Source organism: Dendrobium catenatum, unplaced genomic scaffold, assembly GCF_001605985.2.
Source record: "Dendrobium catenatum unplaced genomic scaffold, ASM160598v2 fragScaff_scaffold_289, whole genome shotgun sequence".
Taxonomy (NCBI): Eukaryota; Viridiplantae; Streptophyta; class Magnoliopsida; order Asparagales; family Orchidaceae; genus Dendrobium; species Dendrobium catenatum.
In genome coordinates, this window is record NW_021318751.1 from 163,762 (window position 1) to 183,460 (window position 19,699).

Here is a 19,699-nt window from a genome sequence, read left to right on the forward strand (position 1 = left end):
CATTAGTGTCACGCTGTAACCTATGCTCCATAACTCTCTCCTATAGTTTCAAATGATGACACATTAACTTAATTCCTCTATAATTTGTACAATCTTGTGCATTACCTTTATTTTTTTAAAAAAAGAATTAACACACTCATTCTCCACTCATCTGACATCTTTTTAGTTTTCAAAATAATATTAAAAAGTTTAGTAAACCAAGAAATTCTTTCATCTTTTAAGCATTTTCACACCTCTATTGGATATCATCAAGTCCAACTTTTCCACAGTTCATTTTCTTTAAAGCTTCTTTAACTTTATTTTTACTAATATGCTGATAAAAAAAATCTTTATTTTCATTTAGGGTGTTAAGGTCTCTAAAGTCAATCGCATTATCATAATCTTCATTGAAAAGTTTAGCAAAATATCTCATCCACCTTTGTTGAATATCCTCTTCTAACAAAAACACTTTTTGATCTTCATCATTTATGAACTTCACTTGAACTAAATTCTTATTACTCTTATCTCTTTGTTTAGCTAACTTATACATATTTTTTTCCCTCAGCATCTAATATATTATATAAATCATTAAATGCTAAAATCTTTGCATTGCAAATTACTTTCTTAAATTTCTTATGGGCCACTTTATATAGTTCTCAATTATCAAAATTTTTACAGCTAAACCAATTTTTATAACAAATCTTCTTAGTTTTTATATTTTCTTACACATTTTGATTCCACCATCAACTATTTTTATTATTTGTAGTTTTTTCCTTTAATACTCTAAGTACATCTTTTGCAACATTATTATTATCACTAGTTACTTTTTCCCTCATAACATTAGCTTCCCTCATACACAAGCAAAATTTTAAGATCTGAAATCTTACTCTCAAAAATAAATTTATTAATATTATTTAAATGCCCCAATCTAATCCTAAAAAAATGATTTATTTTATTTTTTTATTTTTTGCCTTTTCATCTTAAAGTTCAAAACTAATAAACGATGATGACACATAAATTCTCTCGGAATAACTTTATAATATTTGTAATCTAAATGATTTATTTTTCTTATAAGAAAATAATCAATCTAAGTTTTATTATATACATTCTTATAAGTGATAAAATGATCATATTTTTTCTTAAATAAGGTATTAACAAGTACAAAATCATAAACTAAAGAAAAATATAATATCATATTGTCACATTCATTAGTCGCTTTAAAGCCATAGCCACCATGATTGCTTTTAAAATAATCTTCCTCTCTAACAACATGTCCATTTAAATCTACTCTAATAAAAACTCTTTCTTTGAAAGTTATCTTTTATATTAGTTCTTCTAGATCATTCTAAAATTTAAATTGTGAATACATGTCCAAACTTGCTTGAGGAGCATCAGTGCTTATAATATTAATAATCTTAGCATCAACAACAATTTTAAAACTATAATTATATCTCTAATTCTATTATTTTTTACAAAATTATCCTTCAAACTCTTTTCTATAATCACACCTACACCATTTCTAGTATGACTAGGAGTGTCAATTTCGGGTCACGGGTCTGGTTTTGGTCGAACCCGGAGCTGACCCGGCAATTTTCAGGTTCGAGTCTACCCGTCCCGTTTTTATAAACGGATCAGTTTTTGTGACCCGAAATCGACCCGTCTCGGGTTCGGGTCAACCCGACCCGACCCGATTAACCGAGTGTACAGTAAATCGTATTAGAATTTGAGGTAAAAAATGGGAAAAGGTAAATTTGCAAACAATTAAATAATAACTCTATTGCTTATTTAAATAAATAAATTACAAACTCAACTCGTTCACACTTCACAGATCTATCAAATTACTTACAAGTTTCAACTAAATTGATCCTTTCAATTACAAATTCCATTCAATTTATAAATTACAAAGGAGTTCACAATAAATCTATGATAATGTGATGAAATGATCCTCGAAATAACGGCTTCAAATCTCCAATGACGCAGTGACCTGCAACAAAACCAATTATACATGTTAAAAACTTTAATATGTAATAATAATATATTGCTCAGATTAAACCCTCAAAATTATTAATCTCATAATGAGGTCATTGCAGTGTAAGATGTAAGTATAATGAATATTAACAACTTACCATTCAAGGTGACAATTTATATTAAGAATGTAAGAAAGTATCTGTTTATTCTAATTTCTAAGATAATATAAACATCTCATATTAACCCCAAACAACCGAAGTCATTCTTCTCCGCTTCTTAGGAACTTCCTCTCCCTCATTACATGGCTCTATCACATTTTCAGATGGCACAACTTCTTCATTTTCATCAGAACAAACATTATCTGGAATAGTATTAGAGCCTTTCATCTATAAAAAATATTAGAAGACATCACAATATGAATATTTTAATATTTATTACATGTCAAATCGAAACCAAGTACATGAATCTTAAATAAATCATAAGAGCCCATTTCCTTACTACTAGAATAGATAAAATTCTTTCAAAAAGATAAAATTTGTTAATTTTGAAGTATCATTTTGAAGTGAACTAAAACAAATTTTCATTTAACACTTCAATATATTAAAGGGGTAGATGCAAAATGGAAAAAAATTTGATGCCCTAACAAGTCAATGAGTCAACAACCAACAAATCAGTCAAAAACCAAAAGAAGAATGGCAAAAAAACATTATGCCCTAACTGCCTCAGTGATCCTGCAATCTCCACGTCTACAAAAGTTCAAACTGGCTTAAGTAGAGACAACATTAACCAAATTTTAAACACCCTAGCAACCAACAATAATCACACAAATTTATAAAACCCTAGCCGAGACCGAGAACAATCGAACATGTAAGGTAACAGCTTCAGTGCTTCTAAAAATCGCTTCTTAACTCTTAAATAACCATTTAAATTGTTAAAAACTTAAAAATAAAAATCTCAACACCCTTGCAGTTGCAGAGAATAAGTGAATAACATAAAATCTCAAAGGAATTTCAATTTTCAAAATATCAAAAAATGGTAATGGAAAAGAGATACAAACAGATCACCAAACGTCGGAACCGGAAGGTAAGCGAGGATGCCGTCGCGCTGACGACTTAGATCTCGACGAGAGCTCCAGCACTGGAGAGGCAATGAGAAAGAGAGAAAAGAAGCCCTAGACAGAACTCACGGATGAAACAAATGAAAGAATCCGCTGTTGCGCGGCTCGGGTTCGCTATTTAGTATTTACCTATTTACTTATCGCGCGGGTCATTTCGGGTTAGATTCGGGTTTACCCAAACCCGACCCGAAAAACTAAACGGGTCGAAAGTCTAAACCCCAACCCGACCCGTTCTTTAAACGGGTCGACCCAAACCCGAAAAATCCGAGTCGATTTTGGATCGGGTTTTCGTGTCGGATCAAATTTTGACAGCCCTAAGTATGACTTCTACCATAATACCATAGTTTAAATCTTAAACTATCAATCTCCTTAGACTTCTCTTCAACTCATTTAGTTTCATGAATGCATAGAATATTTATTTTACTATTGATCATAATATCTATTAATTCCATTAATTTGTCTATAAGGGAATATTTATTTCAAGTTCTTATCCTTAGTTTTAGTTTTATAGACTAGCTTCTTTGCTCACATTCATTCATGATGTAGGAACCATTGCTTATTTAACATTGCATCCGGGCGCTGGTGCAGCGACTCTTGCTCATTTGTTGCTGTGTTCAGGCCATATAATGCATCGCCTACAGGGAATACCCTAGCATTAACACAATGTATTAAATGATTCATGTCATGATTATTCGACAAGTTTTATGTTGATTGTTGACTATCTAATGCACACTCTACTTTTCTCATCCAGGACTTGGGACCTGGCAACGACAGTGTTCCTATTAAGATATATGAGAATATTAAATTTAATTTTAAATTGGATTGTTGAAAAATATATTTGTTTGGAAATTATTGGTAATTAACTCCTACTCTTTGATATAAAACTTTCTGTTGGAAAATGTTTAAACTATTAGTGCATTTGGGTCCAACTTTGATGTCCTTGGCCCTTTTGATCCACTCTCCCTAACAAATGATATTAGAGTCGATGGTTTGATTGAAATCAAGCATTCCATATAATTTATGACTCCCATATGCATATTTGGTGCTTTCTGTAATGATTGAGCAATGTTCAAAAGCAATGACACTCATAACGGCTCGATTTGGTAAAATGGCCTCTTGGTGTATGTTTGATGAGCTTGAAAAGCTTTTGCTTGCGGGGTAGTTTAATGTGATAGCTCTCATGTAAGGATGTTCCTTGCTAAAGATGTACAAGAGTAATGCTTTTAGTTTCACATTCTTAAAAATATATTTGTTTATATATACTAGTAGCTGGTTTTGATCTTTAAGTTATAACTTTTAGTTGAATAAACCTTTCACTTTTTGTATCAGAACCCCGCATGTATCATTTCCTATCTTTTTATTAGTGTTCTGAATTGCTAATGCGTATGAGATGATAAAATACGATAAGGTGCTGACTTTTTATTTCACCTGTAGTTATTCACAGTCAGAAACACCTAGATGGTGAAGAAGATGACGATGATGCTCATGGAGATGATGTGGATGAACTTGAAGAACTTGCCGCATATGGTAATGATGATTTTTAGCGTTCAATTCCCCTTTGTGCAATGCTTCATCCCGTCTCTGATTACAAGTCCAACTGAATTTCTATGCAGTAGCTTGTGGTTGGATGTATAAATCCGTATGTAGCCCAAATATTTGAAAAAATTGCACCCAACCTACTTACAAAACTATGATCTATTAACTGCATTGGCCTAATTGGGATTTTTCTTCCTTTTCTTTCATCTATTCATCTGTTCAATATTAAAAACTTTAAATTTTACTCAGTGAAGAATCGTGAAATCTTCGAAGTTCACTTTTATCTTCAGCATTTGAAATGCTAATGAATCATCGGTTTTTCCTATAGTTTTGACTTCAGGTCCTGGTGCTTACTTGCAGTGAATGATACGCAGTGATAGGACGGCCCCCTTAATTTCAAGGTACTGGACTGTTTACACCTTACCACTTTATCTGCCTCATAATAATGGCTTCTTATTCCCTTTCAGTTTAGTTCCATTGGCATATGGTAAACATTGGGTTAGGATGTCTTGCCAAATTTGATCTGGGTGGTTTTAATAATCATCAAACTTTATTCAAGATGAGTATATAGTGAAATTTGATTAATTAATTAATTAATTAATGTGTGGTACTCATCTTAAAATAAATTTAATGGTTATATAGTCCATTTTGTCTAGGGAAATTCTTATTCTTGTGGTTGACAAGAATAATTAGTTGATAAAAACTAGAATGATTGATTTGCATTAATTTTTATTGTTTCATGTGAGATTCTTTCATCAAAGTCAGTTGTTTAGATAGTAGAGCCACCCACGTAGGCTCAGGTGGTTGGTGGGCGAGCATGGTTGGGAACCTCCCATCCCGGGTTCGAATCTCTCTACTACGGCCTCTCCTCTTCAGTGGGACAAAGCAAGTGTGGGTCCAATGCCGGTGGGTGGCGTCAGTAGGTTCCGCTTATGGATTAGTTATGCTGCCAAGTCCTCCCTTTAGAGTGCTAGCGGGTAGATAACCTCGTTCCCAAAAAAATAAAAAAGATAGCAGAGCCTTTTAGTTCCTTTGCGTTGGATCACCATTGAAAGAATTACAACAACCACAACTAACCACTTGTCAGATATCAAGAATAAAAAAATTTCATCTTCCGTTTTAGCAAACATGATTAAAGAACATTTCAGCATTTACCTACATGGGAGAGAGAAATAAATTTCAGCTTTTATATTGCATTTACTACTAATTAAATTTAGAGGGGCAAGTTAAATCAAGATGGGTCAATATTGATATTAAAATTGTCCAGTTTAACGGAGTTATATAACATATATTAAATATAATTGTTGCGTCCTGGAGTATTCGTGGCGGTAGAGAAATATATGGTTTAACGTCTTAGCATTGTACGAAGATCCAGCACACAATCAAATAAGTGAGAGGGTGTAGCATTCATAAGAGACACTAGAGTTTTTTACGTGGAAAACCCCTGAAGGGGGAAAAACCACGGGGCCTGGCCCAGTTTGAATGAATCCACTAGTATTTGTAGTCGATCACAAATGAGACCCTTCATTGGGAGAAGACCTTGGATTGATGTAGCAAATGTACATCAAATAGATTGCATTATATGGTAGGAGTTACATATACATAGTTGCTTTAAAGTTTTCTCTATCTTCTCAGCACTGCTTGGTACCATTCGGTACCCCTCTGTACCGAGCAGTATCGAGCGGAACTGAGTGGTACCGAGTTCCGATACCGAGCGGTACTAAGGAGTACCGACTAGTACCGAGCCGTATTGAGTACTGAGCAGTACTGAGTTTTAGTATCGCTCGGTACCGAGCAGTACTGAGTTCTAGTATCGCTTGGTATCGAGCAGTACCGAACAATATCGAGCAGTACTGAGCAATACCGAGTATCAAGTGATACGCATGTTCGATCACATTTAAATAATATTTTAATTGGACACGACAAAGCTGTATCTGTACCGTATCGGAGGCGTATCCATATCCGACATGTGTTTGATACAGCATGTCTCATAAATAGGCGTATCCGTGCAACATATGTTAGGTCATATATTTATTTAGTCATTAAAAAAAAGCATGTATTTTATTAAAAAAAATTGAACATTTTTTTTATAGAAACTAAAGATAAGAAATTATTGTAAAGGTGGAATTAGGAAATGAACCTTATTCATCGAAGAATGAATTACCCAGCTGTAAAGCGACGACAGTGGGAGCAGCTAAGAAAATTGCATGTTGTCTCTCCCGCAATAAGAGGCTATTCGGATTCTGTGCAATCTTCTTCACCTAAAATCCTGGCCACAAGGACTTGGCTTTTAGAGTTGCAAAGCAAATGCCTCTGCTGGATTCGTTTTTTTTTTTTTTTTTCTTTAACATTAACATATTAAATAAACCGTGCAAAGCTTAATAATAAAGTAGTAGTCCTTCATATCAGATTTATTTACAGCGTTATCTCCAAAGGCTATGAGATTCTTGCTTGTCCTTTTTTAAATTGCTTGTACATATGGATATGTGAACGAAGAACAAATACATATATGTTGACTGTGGGCCTGTGGCCCATGTGATTTGAGGTAAAGTGTGCTTTTTTGGGGTTATGATTACATTCCTATTTAAAAAATTATTCTATGAAAACGTCGAATGATATTCGGAGACTAATTAGAATGAGTCAGGTCACCTCTGTGCTCGGTATCATGGCTTGGTATTGGTCGGTACCGCGGCTCGGTACTGCTAACGTGGCACATTTTGGTTTGTCTCCGGATGACGTTTTGCATCCGGTCTTCGCATATAATAATTTCTCGCTTTTTTGGGGTTATAACTCTATTCCTATTTATCTTTTAGTTTGGGCCTACTTTTTCTATTCTATTTTATTGAAATAGTTTAATTATATCTATCTATGTAATTTATTAACTTTTATCTTAAGTGAAGTTCTCTTCCTTAAATGCGAAAGAAAGATGGAGGCCGCAAAGGCTTCAAATTTAAAAATTTTAAATAGTTGATCTTCTATTTCATACTATAATATTTATTCAAAAAAATCTTGCATTGCAACGAAAAAAAAAAAAAACAAATTAAAAGAAAAAAAAAATTATTATAATTGTCGTATCGTAAGTGAACTAAGCCGGCCTTTAAACACGTCTTATGTGAAGAGTACAGTTAAATCTGACTACTATTTCACCCTAATATCGAACTAAATATGACCACACAAACCTACATAAAAATGATTGAGCTGATAAATATGGCCCGCTCAATGATTAAGTGTACAGCCAATCAACCATCATAACAAACAAATTATGTGTCCCTAACAAATTTAATTTAGTGTTGTTTATAATTTCATTATCAGCTGAAATTTCGAATTACTTCATAATTATTGTTCTAAGTTAATAATAATAATTTCCCAAAAAAAAAAAAAGTTAATAATAATATGCGAGTAAAACTCAATTTTTCATTGGTATTTATTTGAATATTCATATGAGTCCACTTTATCGAGAAAATAGAGATTTATAGGTGAAGTTATTGGAAGCATCTCTCGTTAATTGATAGCATGTTTTTGGAATATTTTTATTTAAATTTCATTAAAATAAACTTTATAGTTGTTGTGTACTTGAACATTCATAGCAGTAGAGAAGAATAGAGTTTAGTGTCTATGTTTTGTGCAAAAATATAGCATATAGACAGATAAGAGAGAGAAGGGTGTGAGAGTTATAAGTGACGTCAAGATTTTTACATAAAAATCTTAAAAAGTGAAAAAATTACGGGGTCTGACCCAGTTAAAATGATTCCACTAGTATTTATTGTTGATTACAAATGAGGCCTTTCCTTGAGGTGACGACATTGGCTTGATATATCAAATATACATCATATAGAGTATATTACATTGTGGGAGTTAGAAGAATCTAGTGATATGAGAGTTGCTACCAAAAGAATGTTGGTATCTCCATTCGGTCAGTAGCATCGTAATGAAGTGACAGTGCTCAGAGCAATCATAGTCTGCGGGCAACAGTGGTCTGAGGGCATATAGAGTATATTACATTGTCGGACGGACCGTAGTCAACAGGCGACTATGGTCGGAGGGCATGTTGATAACAGTCAGACGGAGTACCGACAATGGTTAGCAGTTGGTCGGAGATTCTGCTGCGGTAGGTGGTGGTGTAGAGTTTCAACGACGTGCAATGATTCGACGATAGTCTGCGGATCTGCGGATAGGTGGTGGTCAGCGGAGGGGAGGTGGTTAGGCGAAGGTCGACGGATATGCAGTGATTTAATGATGGTCAACAGATGGGCAATGGTCTGGTGATAGTCGGCTTTGTAAATATAGAGAAAATTAAAGACAAAATCATATTGGTCAATCGAAAGACTCATATTGATTCCCTTGATAATAGAGCACTCATCAAGCATTTGAGTACCATAATGATGTCATAATCAAGCGTTCTTGGTCTCATTAGATTCTTCTCGTCGAGCCGCTCGATTTGATTATAAGCATGCTATATTTGAATATTATTTGATCATCTAATTTATGCTTTGAAGGTTTCAAATATGCTCTGACCCCCTAATTTGGATCCATTTTGGCTCAAATTGATCCTATATTGATGTCGTTGGGTTCATCTTTTTGAGACATTCAGTTTAACTATAAGTTTGTTGAAATTGGAGTTCGAATGGTCCCTTATTTAATTTTAGAAGTTGTTAGTTTGAATAGGCCTCAAGATTAGTGCTCGATCAAGGCCATATTTTATGATGTATCAATTATTACTAAAAAAAATTAGATGAATATAACAAAAGTTTTTCAACTGATTGTTATCCATTGTATTTATCTTAAAATAAATGTGATGGTTATACAATTTATTGGAAAAAAAAAATTATGTCAAGATATATTCTTTATTAAGACGCTTTTAATAATTATTAAATTTATATTGAGATTAATTTTAGTTTAAATACTTCATATAATATGTTAATTTTAAAAGTAAGTGTATTTTTTTTGAGTAAAAAAAAAATTAAGTGTATTATGATATATTATATTTTTTTTCAAATTTTTTTATTAAATTTGAATTAGAAAATTTTCATCCAAAATATTCTCTTTGTATAATGATTGGAAAGTGCCAAGTCACTATTATTTTTTAGAGTACACATTAAAGAAACCATTAATTACAAAAAATTATATTTAGTTTTTTTTTTTTTAATTCAAACGTCAGCGAGAAATGCCTATAGCGCATTAGATTATTATGAATTAAGGTGCAAATTAATTTAATTTAGGTTTCATTAGGAACTGTTTTCTTATTTTTTAAAATAACTTTTTACTACAAAATTTTTTATTTTTTTAAAATTACTTTAAAAAATAGCAAGAAAATCATCCCAAATAAAATCTTAGATACTCAGACAAATGGCTCGATGCTGTTTAGGTCAAGGCTTTTTGAGCGATTATCATAGATCATAATTCAAAACTGAATTTATAATTATTGAAAAGTAAATAAATTAATTCGAACTTTGTAGTGGATAATTGCCGAGAAAATTTATATGTCCCAAAATTTGTCTTTAATGGAATATATCAAACACCTATTAATAATATTTATCAATTTTGTATTTTCTGTTTGTTTTGGCGTGTATTCTTTATTGTAAAAAATCAACGCAAAAACTAAATGTTCATAATTAATTTTGTATTTTCTATCTGTTTAGAGGTCCCATTTTGTATTCCTGAAAATCAAAACAAATGCTATCTTAAAATGTATATTTAGAGAAAATTAATAACATCTCATACACAAGACTTAAACCCAAGACCTCTTAGCTGGTAGTCAAAGCTCCCAACCAAAAGATTAAGAAGAGTTGTGTCTAAATTAATTTTAACATTGAAGATTTTAAATTTTAAATTTAAGATGAATGAGATAAAAATAATTGTTGCTATAAAGTGGGGGAAATGTGAAAGAGCAAATTTGATAATTATATAATTTCAACTTGTGTTCACTATTTATGACTATCATCAATTCCTTATCATCAATAATCAAAATGTGCTCCTTTATGCAATAGATCGGCTCTCTAATATCTTAGAAGTTCAATTTCGAAACTTTCTCTCTCATCCAATAAGTGTGGTACCTCTTTTAATTTAAGATTTCATTTGGGATGATTTTTTTACTGCTCGTTAAAACAAATTTTTAATACAAAATTAAAATTTATTTACTACGAAGCTGTTTTAAGAAACAATAAAAAAAGTCATCCAAAATGAAGCCTAAGGCTTTGTTTGTGACGACTTTCTTACTGCTTCTTAAAGCAGCTTTTAAGTATAAAATTTTAATTTTTGTACTAAAAAGCTATTTGAAGAACAATAAAAAAGTTATTCCAAATGAAGTTTAAATAGAAAGTTTTCAATTTAACAACACAATTACACAAGAGCTAGCATCTCAATTGACCATCTTTCAATTTAGGCACGCCTAAAGTTTGTCCAACTCATTAAATTTCAATGTTTTAACTTCAATAAAAATTAAGGGGAAACTATTATTTGATAATATCGAAATTACATAAATTTATCTCTAAATGAGTGTAATATAAAATTAATTAATTATTATATTCATCTTAAAATATATTCAATAAATTTAAAAAGTTAATTTAAATATTTTAATTAAAATTTGAGAAGAATTAATTTTAAAGCTGTTGAATCTATTTTAATTAGAAATTTCTTACCAATTTTTCACCCAAAAAGAAAATCGCCATTACATCGATAATGATAATATTAACTATTAAGAGCCATATCCTCCAATAAAATATTCTCAAAACCCAATAATCATAAACGAACAGAGTAAATAAGTACCGTTCGACTTCCAAAGCCAAAGCATTCGCCGGCGGTGAATATAGTTCGCCGGCGGTCTCCGCCGGCAGTATATGACCTTTTTATCTTTCCGAACGCAAGTGGACTCGTACTTACATTTGCTGGCTATAATAAAATAATTTAAAATAGTATGAAGTTAAAATATTATTAATAACATATTTTTGAGTAATTTAGATATAATAAAAAAAGAGGCAGATTTAATCGGACAGAAAATTAATGATTAAAAATAAAAGAAATGACATTTGTCGCAAATTGAATAAATGAAAGTTGTAAATTATAAAATAAATAAAAGTATTTTTTTAAGGAAGGATGGTTTTTATTAAAAACTTTATTTGAATTAATTTCTTTTCATGTAAGTTTTAAGTTAATTTATATTTTTATTATTCATTAGTAATCTAAATATTTTAATCTTAGATTTTGTCTGTATGCTTCTAAATATTTTTTAATTAATTCGATGGTAAAAATAAAATCGAATCAAAGTAGAAAGCTTTTTTTTAATATGATAATTAGATTTAATTTTTATAAACACAAAAAAAAAATGAATTTGTTTAATTTAAATATTATACAAACTTATCACAAGTTCCAAAATGTGGACCCCGCAAAAAATAAACACTTGGCAAGCACGAGGATTTGTTTCGATATTTGAATTATTGTTATTTATTAGCACGGTCGCGTTAATTTTTTATTTCTCCCAAAAAAAAAAAAAAAGCACGGCCGGGTCTTGTGGTGGTCAAACGACGCGAGAGGATTATTTGATTATCATGATTATTTATTTTTAGACAACGTTATAATTATTTTAAAATGAATTAAAAAGTTCATAATAATTAAATTTTAATCGGATTATTTGGATTTAATATTTCTCCAAAATAAAATTTGAATTTCAGAATACTTTTAAGAAAATTTGGAATATGAAATTATATATATATATATCGGTGGGCGATGGAAGTCAGAAAGACCGTAGTTAAATGTCAGTTATTAGAAGAACCGTAGTAGGCTAGCGACAGAGATTGAAAAGATCATAGTTGGACGAAGCTGATCAGAAGGATCATAATCGGTTATATAGTGATTAGAAATATCGAAGTCGACGGGCAACATAGGTCTAAAAGATTGTAGTCAGGTGATGGTGCTTGGAAAGATCGTAGTCAATTAAGCAATGAAGTTTGAAATGACTATAATCGGTGGGTGACGGAGGTCGGAAAGGCCATAGTAACCAACGGTGATTGGAAGGACCGTAGTTAGATGGTGGATGTTGGAAAGCTGTAGTTGACAAACGATAGAGGTTTGAAAGAACATAGTCAGTTGATGATTGAAAGGATTGTAGTCAAGCGATGAAGGTCGAAAAGATCGTAGTCAAGAGATAGCGATCAGAAGGATCGTAGTCGGGTGACAAAGGTTAGAAATATCATAGTTAGCGGGCGACGAAGGTTGAAAAGATAATAGTCGGATGAAAGTGGTCGGAAGGGCCGTAGTTGGTGGGCGATGAAGGTCAAAAAATTTCTAACCCTCTTAATTCTGCTGAAAGACCCTCCCTAAGGCGTAGATTCATATACAAAAATTTCTACTCTTACAACAATGAGTATTGGAATTATTTGATCTATGTATTTGCAGTTGCTCCTCATAACAATCCTATTAACGACCTTTATCATAAACTCGGGCTCCTAAAAGCCACTATTCCCTCCCCTTCTGCTTTGGCCTCTGCTCTTCTAATCAACAACACTACTTCACTTTTTACCTACCTTGGAATTCCCATTTCTTCCTCGAGACCCAAAATTTATGATTTTTTTCCATTATTGGAGAAGATTACTTATCATTTCTCTAGTTGGAATGCTAGATTACTTTCTCTAGCTGGAATTCTAGATTACTTTCTTTTGTAGGTAGGTTACAATTCATTAAGTACATTATCTCTAACATAATTGTTTATTGGATCAGAGGAGTCATCTTACATAAAAGAATATGCAAAACCTTGTGGAAACCTTGTGTTAGATTCTTGTATTATGGGGATATTCAATCGAATTACATCACATTTCTTTGATCAATACGTGCATGCCAAAGTGTAAGGACTTGTGATTCCTTCTTTGTATGCTTTCATAAATGCATTTAAATGTTCTATTATTTATAGGTTTTACAACTTCTACTCCCCCCTAATCTGCAACTGGCTGGTTGCTAAATATTCTTCCCCTTGAAAATCTCTCAATGGTCTAGCCACGACATATTGGAAAGTATTTGTGATGCTGCACTTAAAGCCAAGTCCAATTTAAATTTACTATTCATGATAACTGCATAATTAATTTATTGTGGGATCACTTGTGCAATGGATCTCTCTTATGGAGGCTCATTCTAATTAGTATTCTTTCCATCTCAATAACCCTAAGGAAAAATTATGCATCTTGATTTTGGATAATATATAGAATTTACCTCCTCAGATCACTGTTGTACTAAGAAATAATATCACTTCAATCTCAATTTGTAACTCTTCTTCTATATGTTTAGTTTGGGAGAATTTTACTAAAGCTTTATTTCAAGCTATTTATAATGATTATTTTAGTATGTATGATTCTGTTGATTGACACATGTATATTTGGTATAAACGACATACTTTTCGATTCTCTATTTTTGCTTGGCTGACTATTTTTGGTGGGCTTAAAACGGTTGATGTACTTTTTAGAATGAACATAGGGTGGATTCTGAGCGTGTTCTCTATCATAATTTCTATGAAAGCTATAACCACATATTTTTTTTAGTGTGATTACTCTTTTTTTGTCCTATCCAAAATGTTTCCTACTTCCTTTAATCAAACATTTCATCTTAGGCCAAATATTATCCACATGGTAGATTTTATCGGAAGCTTATCCTGCAAGCTGCTTGATGCAAAAACTTTTGTCTTCTCTCTATTAATTGCTATATTTATCATATTTTGCAAGAACATAATGTGAAGAAGTTTGGATCTAACATCTACTATTTTGGTACCTTGAGTGGTAAAATTAGGAAAGTAGTTAGTCTGAAGATCTCTCTTTAGAAGATCAGAGATGGTTTAAGGGAAATTATAAATTTTTAGAACTTGAGATATAAAGCTCAATCTATTTTTGGGGTTTGGACTGCACTGTTGGGTGTGCTTTTTTGATTTATCAGTTGTTGTTTGTCATGTTTCAGCAAATGCCTCAGATGCCTCTTGTTGCCTTTCGTTTGCTCTGATTTGGCAGAAATTTTGGGGCCTTGGACAATGATGATTTTCTACCCATTGACATCTCCCCTCGGACGATCTTTGGGCAACCATAGGAGTATGAAATACAGTATAGAAATATGAAAATTATGATTAAAACAAAATATTCCGAGTCCTGACCTGCCTTCTTTCGATTGTTTTTTTTTGTTGCTTGGGCTTTTCTTTTGTAGATCTTTTGTTGATTTTTTTTACCTATCCTAAGTTTTTGTTTGCAATTTGGGAGCTTCGTTCCTTTTGGTTCTATTTTTTTTCTATATTCCTTTGTTCATTTTTTTTATAACATTTGGATTTAATGGAAGAGCTTTGCCCTAAATTTTTCTAATAATAATAATAATAATTTTCCATCATTTTACAGTTTATCATCCGATAAATGAGCTCATAATTCTCGGTGCCTTGTCGTGAAGGGCTCTAACTCTCAAAGCCATGTGCTTCACTCTGCAACTAAATCATCACATCTCCTTTTTACTTACACTTTTATTTTTTTATTTATTTTTTTCCTAACTAATTAATAAAAAAATTTATCATAGTTATTTTATTTTATTTTTCCTATTTTCAAGCTGCAAAATTTCTAAAACAGAACAAGGAACAAATATCAAATATGAAATCTCGATCAGAGCAATCGATGAAAATTTTAAAATTACAACATGGAAAAAAGCGCCAAATTATAATAAATAAATAAATATCAATTATGAACTGTTGTTAAATAAATTAATTAAAAAAAAAACCATAAAACCCGCGGCTTTCTTCCTTCTCCAGAGCTGCAGAGACTGCCTCGTTCGCTCACACTGCTCTGTTATAGAGAGAGAGAGAGAGAGACAGTGCATCAGCAGCAGCAATGTGGTTTCCATTGCTTTTAACAATCTTGGCATGTTTCCTCCGCCAGGCTACGGCGGCCGATATCTCGCCGGAGAAGCTGGCGCTCCTCACTTTGAAGTCCTCTGTTTCAGATCCTTCCAGTTCCCTTGCAAGCTGGAACCAATCATCCTTTCACTGCGTTTGGATCGGCGTCGGCTGCGACGAGCAAGGTCGAGTCATCTCCCTTGACTTGACCGGCATGAACCTTTCCGGCATTCTATCCCCCGCCGTAGGGCAGCTCCACGACCTCCTCAATTTTTCTGCCGCCGTCAACTCTTTCTCTGGCCCTATCCCGCCGGAGATCTCGCTCGCTTCTAATCTCCGGTATCTAAACCTCTCTAACAACATCTTCAATGGCAGCTTCCCGTCCACACTGTCACGCCTCAAGAATCTTCGAGTACTCGATTTCTACAACAATAATCTAACTGGTATCCTCCCACACGAGGTCACCGAGCTCCACAACCTTCGCCATCTACACCTTGGTGGTAATTTCTTTTCCGGTGTCATTCCGCCGCAGTATGGAGGGTGGGAGTTTCTGGAGTATCTTGCCGTGTCCGGCAACGAGCTCGGCGGCCGGATCCCGCCGGATATCGGGAAGCTCAAGCGGTTACAGCAGTTATACCTTGGCTATTTCAACAGCTACGAGGGGGGTATCCCGCCGGAAATCGGGAATCTCACGAACCTCGTTCGACTGGACATGGCTAACTGCGGCCTTTCCGGCGAGATTCCATCCGAGTTTGGCAACTTAGTGAACCTTGATACTCTTTTCCTGCAGGTTAATGGCCTCTCCGGCGAGCTACCGGCGGAGCTCGGCCTGCTTCGGAGCCTCAAATCGATGGATCTTTCGAACAACGCATTCACGGGGGAGATACCTAAGTCGTTCGCCGAACTTAGGAACCTCACGTTATTGAATCTATTTCGGAACAACCTCTACGGAGCCATTCCAGACTTTATCGGCGATTTGCCGGAGCTGGAGGTGCTCCAGCTCTGGGAGAACAACTTCACCGGAAGCATTCCTAGGCTGCTCGGCCGGAACGGCCGCCTCCTACTTCTTGATCTATCTACAAACAAGCTCAACGGCAATCTTCCTCCTGATCTGTGCTTCGGAAACAAACTGCAGACGCTAATCGCGCTCGGAAACTTCCTTTTTGGCCCGATTCCGGAATCTCTCGGCCATTGCTTGTCTCTGAGCCGAATCCGTATGGGAGATAACTATCTCAATGGATCCATTCCCAGTGGACTTTTCGGCCTTCCGGATCTCGCACAGGTTGAGCTCCAGGACAACCTTCTCACTGGCGCGTTCCCGGAGACGGGGAGTTTACACATCTCGCCAAACCTCGGACAGATTAGCCTCTCTAACAATCGTCTATTCGGTCCTCTCCCGCCCTCGATCGGTAATTTTTCTGGTATACAGAAGCTTCTTTTAAACCAAAACTTCTTTTTCGGCGGCATCCCGCCGGACATCGGCCGGCTGCAGCAGCTCTCCAAGATGGATTTCAGCGGAAACGGCTTCTCCGGCCGTATTCCGCCAGAGATCAGCAATTGCAAGCTCCTCTCATTTATTGATCTCAGCCGAAATAACCTCTCTGGAGAGGTCCCAGCGGAGATCACCAGGATGCGTATCTTGAATTACCTTAATCTTTCAAGAAACCACTTGGAAGGCAGCATTCCATCTTCCATTTCCACAATGCAAAGCCTAACAGCTGTTGATTTCTCTTACAATAATCTCTCTGGTCTCGTTCCTGCTACCGGCCAGTTCAGCTACTTCAACGCCACATCCTTCATGGGCAATCCGGATCTTTGCGGCCCTTATCTCGGCCCATGCCACTCCGGTGCTGCGGCAAATGGAGGCTCCGGCCACACCCATGGCCTATCCTCGTCCTCCAAGCTAATCTTAGTGATAGGCCTTCTGTTATGTTCCATCGTCTTCGCCATAGTTGCAATCTTAAAAGCCCGGTCTTTAAAGAAGGCAAGTGAAGCCCGGGCATGGAAGCTCACCACCTTCCAGCGCTTGGACTTCACCTGCGACGACGTGCTGGATTGTCTCAAGGAGGAAAACATCATCGGAAAAGGCTGTGCAGGCATTGTGTACAAAGGCAGCATTCCAAGCGGAGAGCAAGTGGCTGTGAAGCGTCTGCCCGTGATGAGCAGGGGAGCTGCGCACGACCATGGCTTCTCCGCTGAGATTCAAACACTTGGTCGAATCCGACACCGACACATTGTGAGATTGCTAGGTTTCTGCTCAAACCATGAAACTAATCTTCTTGTATACGAGTATATGCCCAATGGTAGCCTTGGAGAGGTTCTTCATGGGAAGAAAGGTGGCCACTTGCTCTGGGATCTTCGGTATAAGATAGCTGTGGAAGCAGCTAAAGGTCTCAGCTATCTCCACCACGATTGTTCTCCTCTGATCATTCACCGCGATGTCAAATCAAATAATATACTACTTGATTCCAATTTTGAAGCCCATGTTGCTGATTTCGGCCTGGCTAAGTTCCTTCAGGATTCCGGCACCTCCGAATGCATGTCTGCCATTGCCGGCTCTTATGGCTACATAGCCCCAGGTATTGTTTCTTAAATTTCTTTCACTTAAAAATATTACAGCCGTTATTTTTCAGTTTTGATCTTCACCATTTTGAATGCTGAGATACAAAGCTCTGCAGCTAAAACTTTTTTTGCCTTGAAAAGAGAATTGAAGCTTTTTTACTCTGCTTTTAATCCGTCACTGTAGATGAGGGAAGTTCAGACCTTTGTTTTCCAACCCATACCGATCGTGCAAAGTCTCTGTTTCTATAAAGTTTCTTTATTGAAAAGTCTTTAATGATTTTGTTTATTAAGCTATGAGAAATCTAAACTAAGTTGATGCTCTGTTCCATTTGCTTTGCAGAGTACGCATACACACTGAAAGTGGACGAGAAGAGCGATGTGTACAGCTTTGGTGTGGTTCTACTTGAGTTAGTAACTGGTAGAAAACCAGTCGGGGAATTCGGCGATGGCGTCGACATTGTACAGTGGGTTAGGAAGGTGACAGACTCGAACAAAGATGGGGTGATCAAGATTCTGGACCCAAGGCTTCCTACAGTTTCCATGCAGGAAGCAATGCATGTATTCTATGTCGCAATGCTCTGCGTTGCCGAGCAGAGCGTCGAACGTCCGACGATGAGGGAGGTCGTTCAAATCCTCACGGATGTGCCGAGCCCTCCATTGAAGCCTGGGGAGGAGTCCTCAAACAGTTCGACCAGCGATCCGCCGACGGCCGATGAAGCAAAGGGTTATCTGCTAAGCGTTTGAATAAAAGCCTCTGTAGATCTTTGTACAGGGGGAGCGAGGGAGAATTGGTTGGTTTTGGGGGTCTTAAGAATTAGGTGGTTTGATATTGGGTAGTGCAGTAGTAGTTAATTTCATATGTGAAATTAGAAGTGGTGGGGGGTCAACATGTCAGGTGCTGGAAGTTTTTGGCTTATTTGTCATGTGCATCATTTATGAAAGTTGGTGCCTTGTTTTTATGATCTTTAGTTAACAGAAAGCTTTAAATATATTTGGTTCCCAATGGCATCATTAATGATTTTTTTTCCTCCATAAAAAAAAAATCATAAATATTTATTTAATTCACTTGGTCTTCAGTCAATTGTTGGTACTGATTAGTTGTGTGTAGAAGAGACTTTTGGATTGGTTCATATTGGTGGATGGATTGATTAGGTTTGATTTTTGATATTTTTTATAACATTTACAAGTTAATTATTTATAGTAATAAACTAGTAAGAACTTTTTATATTTATTTTTATAATTTTCTATCAAAATATCTTATATTTTTATTAGATTATCAATCCTGCAACATTTAATTGTGATAAGGTGTGTGTGTATTATATATATATATGAAAAGTATAAGTGATTAAGATTATGGTTTGTGATGCTCACTATATTATTATTAAAAGTAGACTTAAATGCTTCATCATCTCTTTCAATGTCTCATAGCAAGATAATCTTTATATAATTTTTTCTATTTTATCATGATTTTTATATCTATTGGATTCAAATTTATTCATTATAAGCAAGTTATTCGCAAAAGAGTATAAAATTTTAATAAACAAAATTAGTGATTATGATGAGTTAGTGAATATTTCTAATAGAATGGAAATTCAAAATATGTATTTTTATCCTTTATTTATAGGGTTAAAAGAGTTATAGCATAGACTAAACTTATAATAAAATAAAGTAAAAATGAGTAGTATCTAACATGA

General features: G+C 34.7%; 2 protein-coding genes across 5 annotated transcripts in view; both read left to right on the forward strand.

The window, feature by feature from the left end:
- Nucleotides 1-7,169, forward strand: part of LOC110113948 (lariat debranching enzyme) — a 35,758-nt gene extending 28,589 nt beyond the window's left edge. The window contains exons 10-12 of one of the 4 annotated variants that reach the window (XM_020846674.2): nt 4,499-4,591; nt 4,929-5,001; nt 6,722-7,169. In XM_020846674.2, coding sequence (XP_020702333.1) covers nt 4,499-4,591; nt 4,929-4,963 — 128 coding nt within the window. In that variant the 3' untranslated portion in view covers nt 4,964-5,001; nt 6,722-7,169. Of the gene's footprint in view, nt 1-4,498; nt 4,592-4,928; nt 5,327-6,721 lie in introns of those variants that run through there. The other 3 variants (XM_020846676.2, XM_028693446.1, XM_020846675.2) reach the window with 3 other exon arrangements.
- An 8,178-nt stretch (nt 7,170-15,347) lies between these two features.
- On the forward strand, nt 15,348-19,003 carry LOC110113942 (leucine-rich repeat receptor-like serine/threonine-protein kinase BAM1). The gene is made up of 2 exons (XM_020846669.2): nt 15,348-18,022; nt 18,346-19,003. Exons 1-2 carry the CDS (start codon nt 15,439-15,441, stop codon nt 18,747-18,749), a joined length of 2,988 nt encoding a protein of 995 aa, XP_020702328.1. The 5' UTR covers nt 15,348-15,438; the 3' UTR covers nt 18,750-19,003.
- The last annotated feature ends 696 nt before the right edge of the window (nt 19,004-19,699 follow it).

What these genes read in the sequence shown, in the direction of transcription:
- LOC110113942 (XM_020846669.2), top strand. Translation starts at nt 15,439, where the DNA reads ATGTGGTTTCCATTGCTTTTAACAATCTTGGCATGTTTCCTCCGCCAG. An exon ending in TTATGGCTACATAGCCCCAG is followed by an intron (nt 18,023 to 18,345) that starts GTATTGTTTCTT and finishes TTTGCTTTGCAG; the next exon opens with AGTACGCATACACACTGAAA.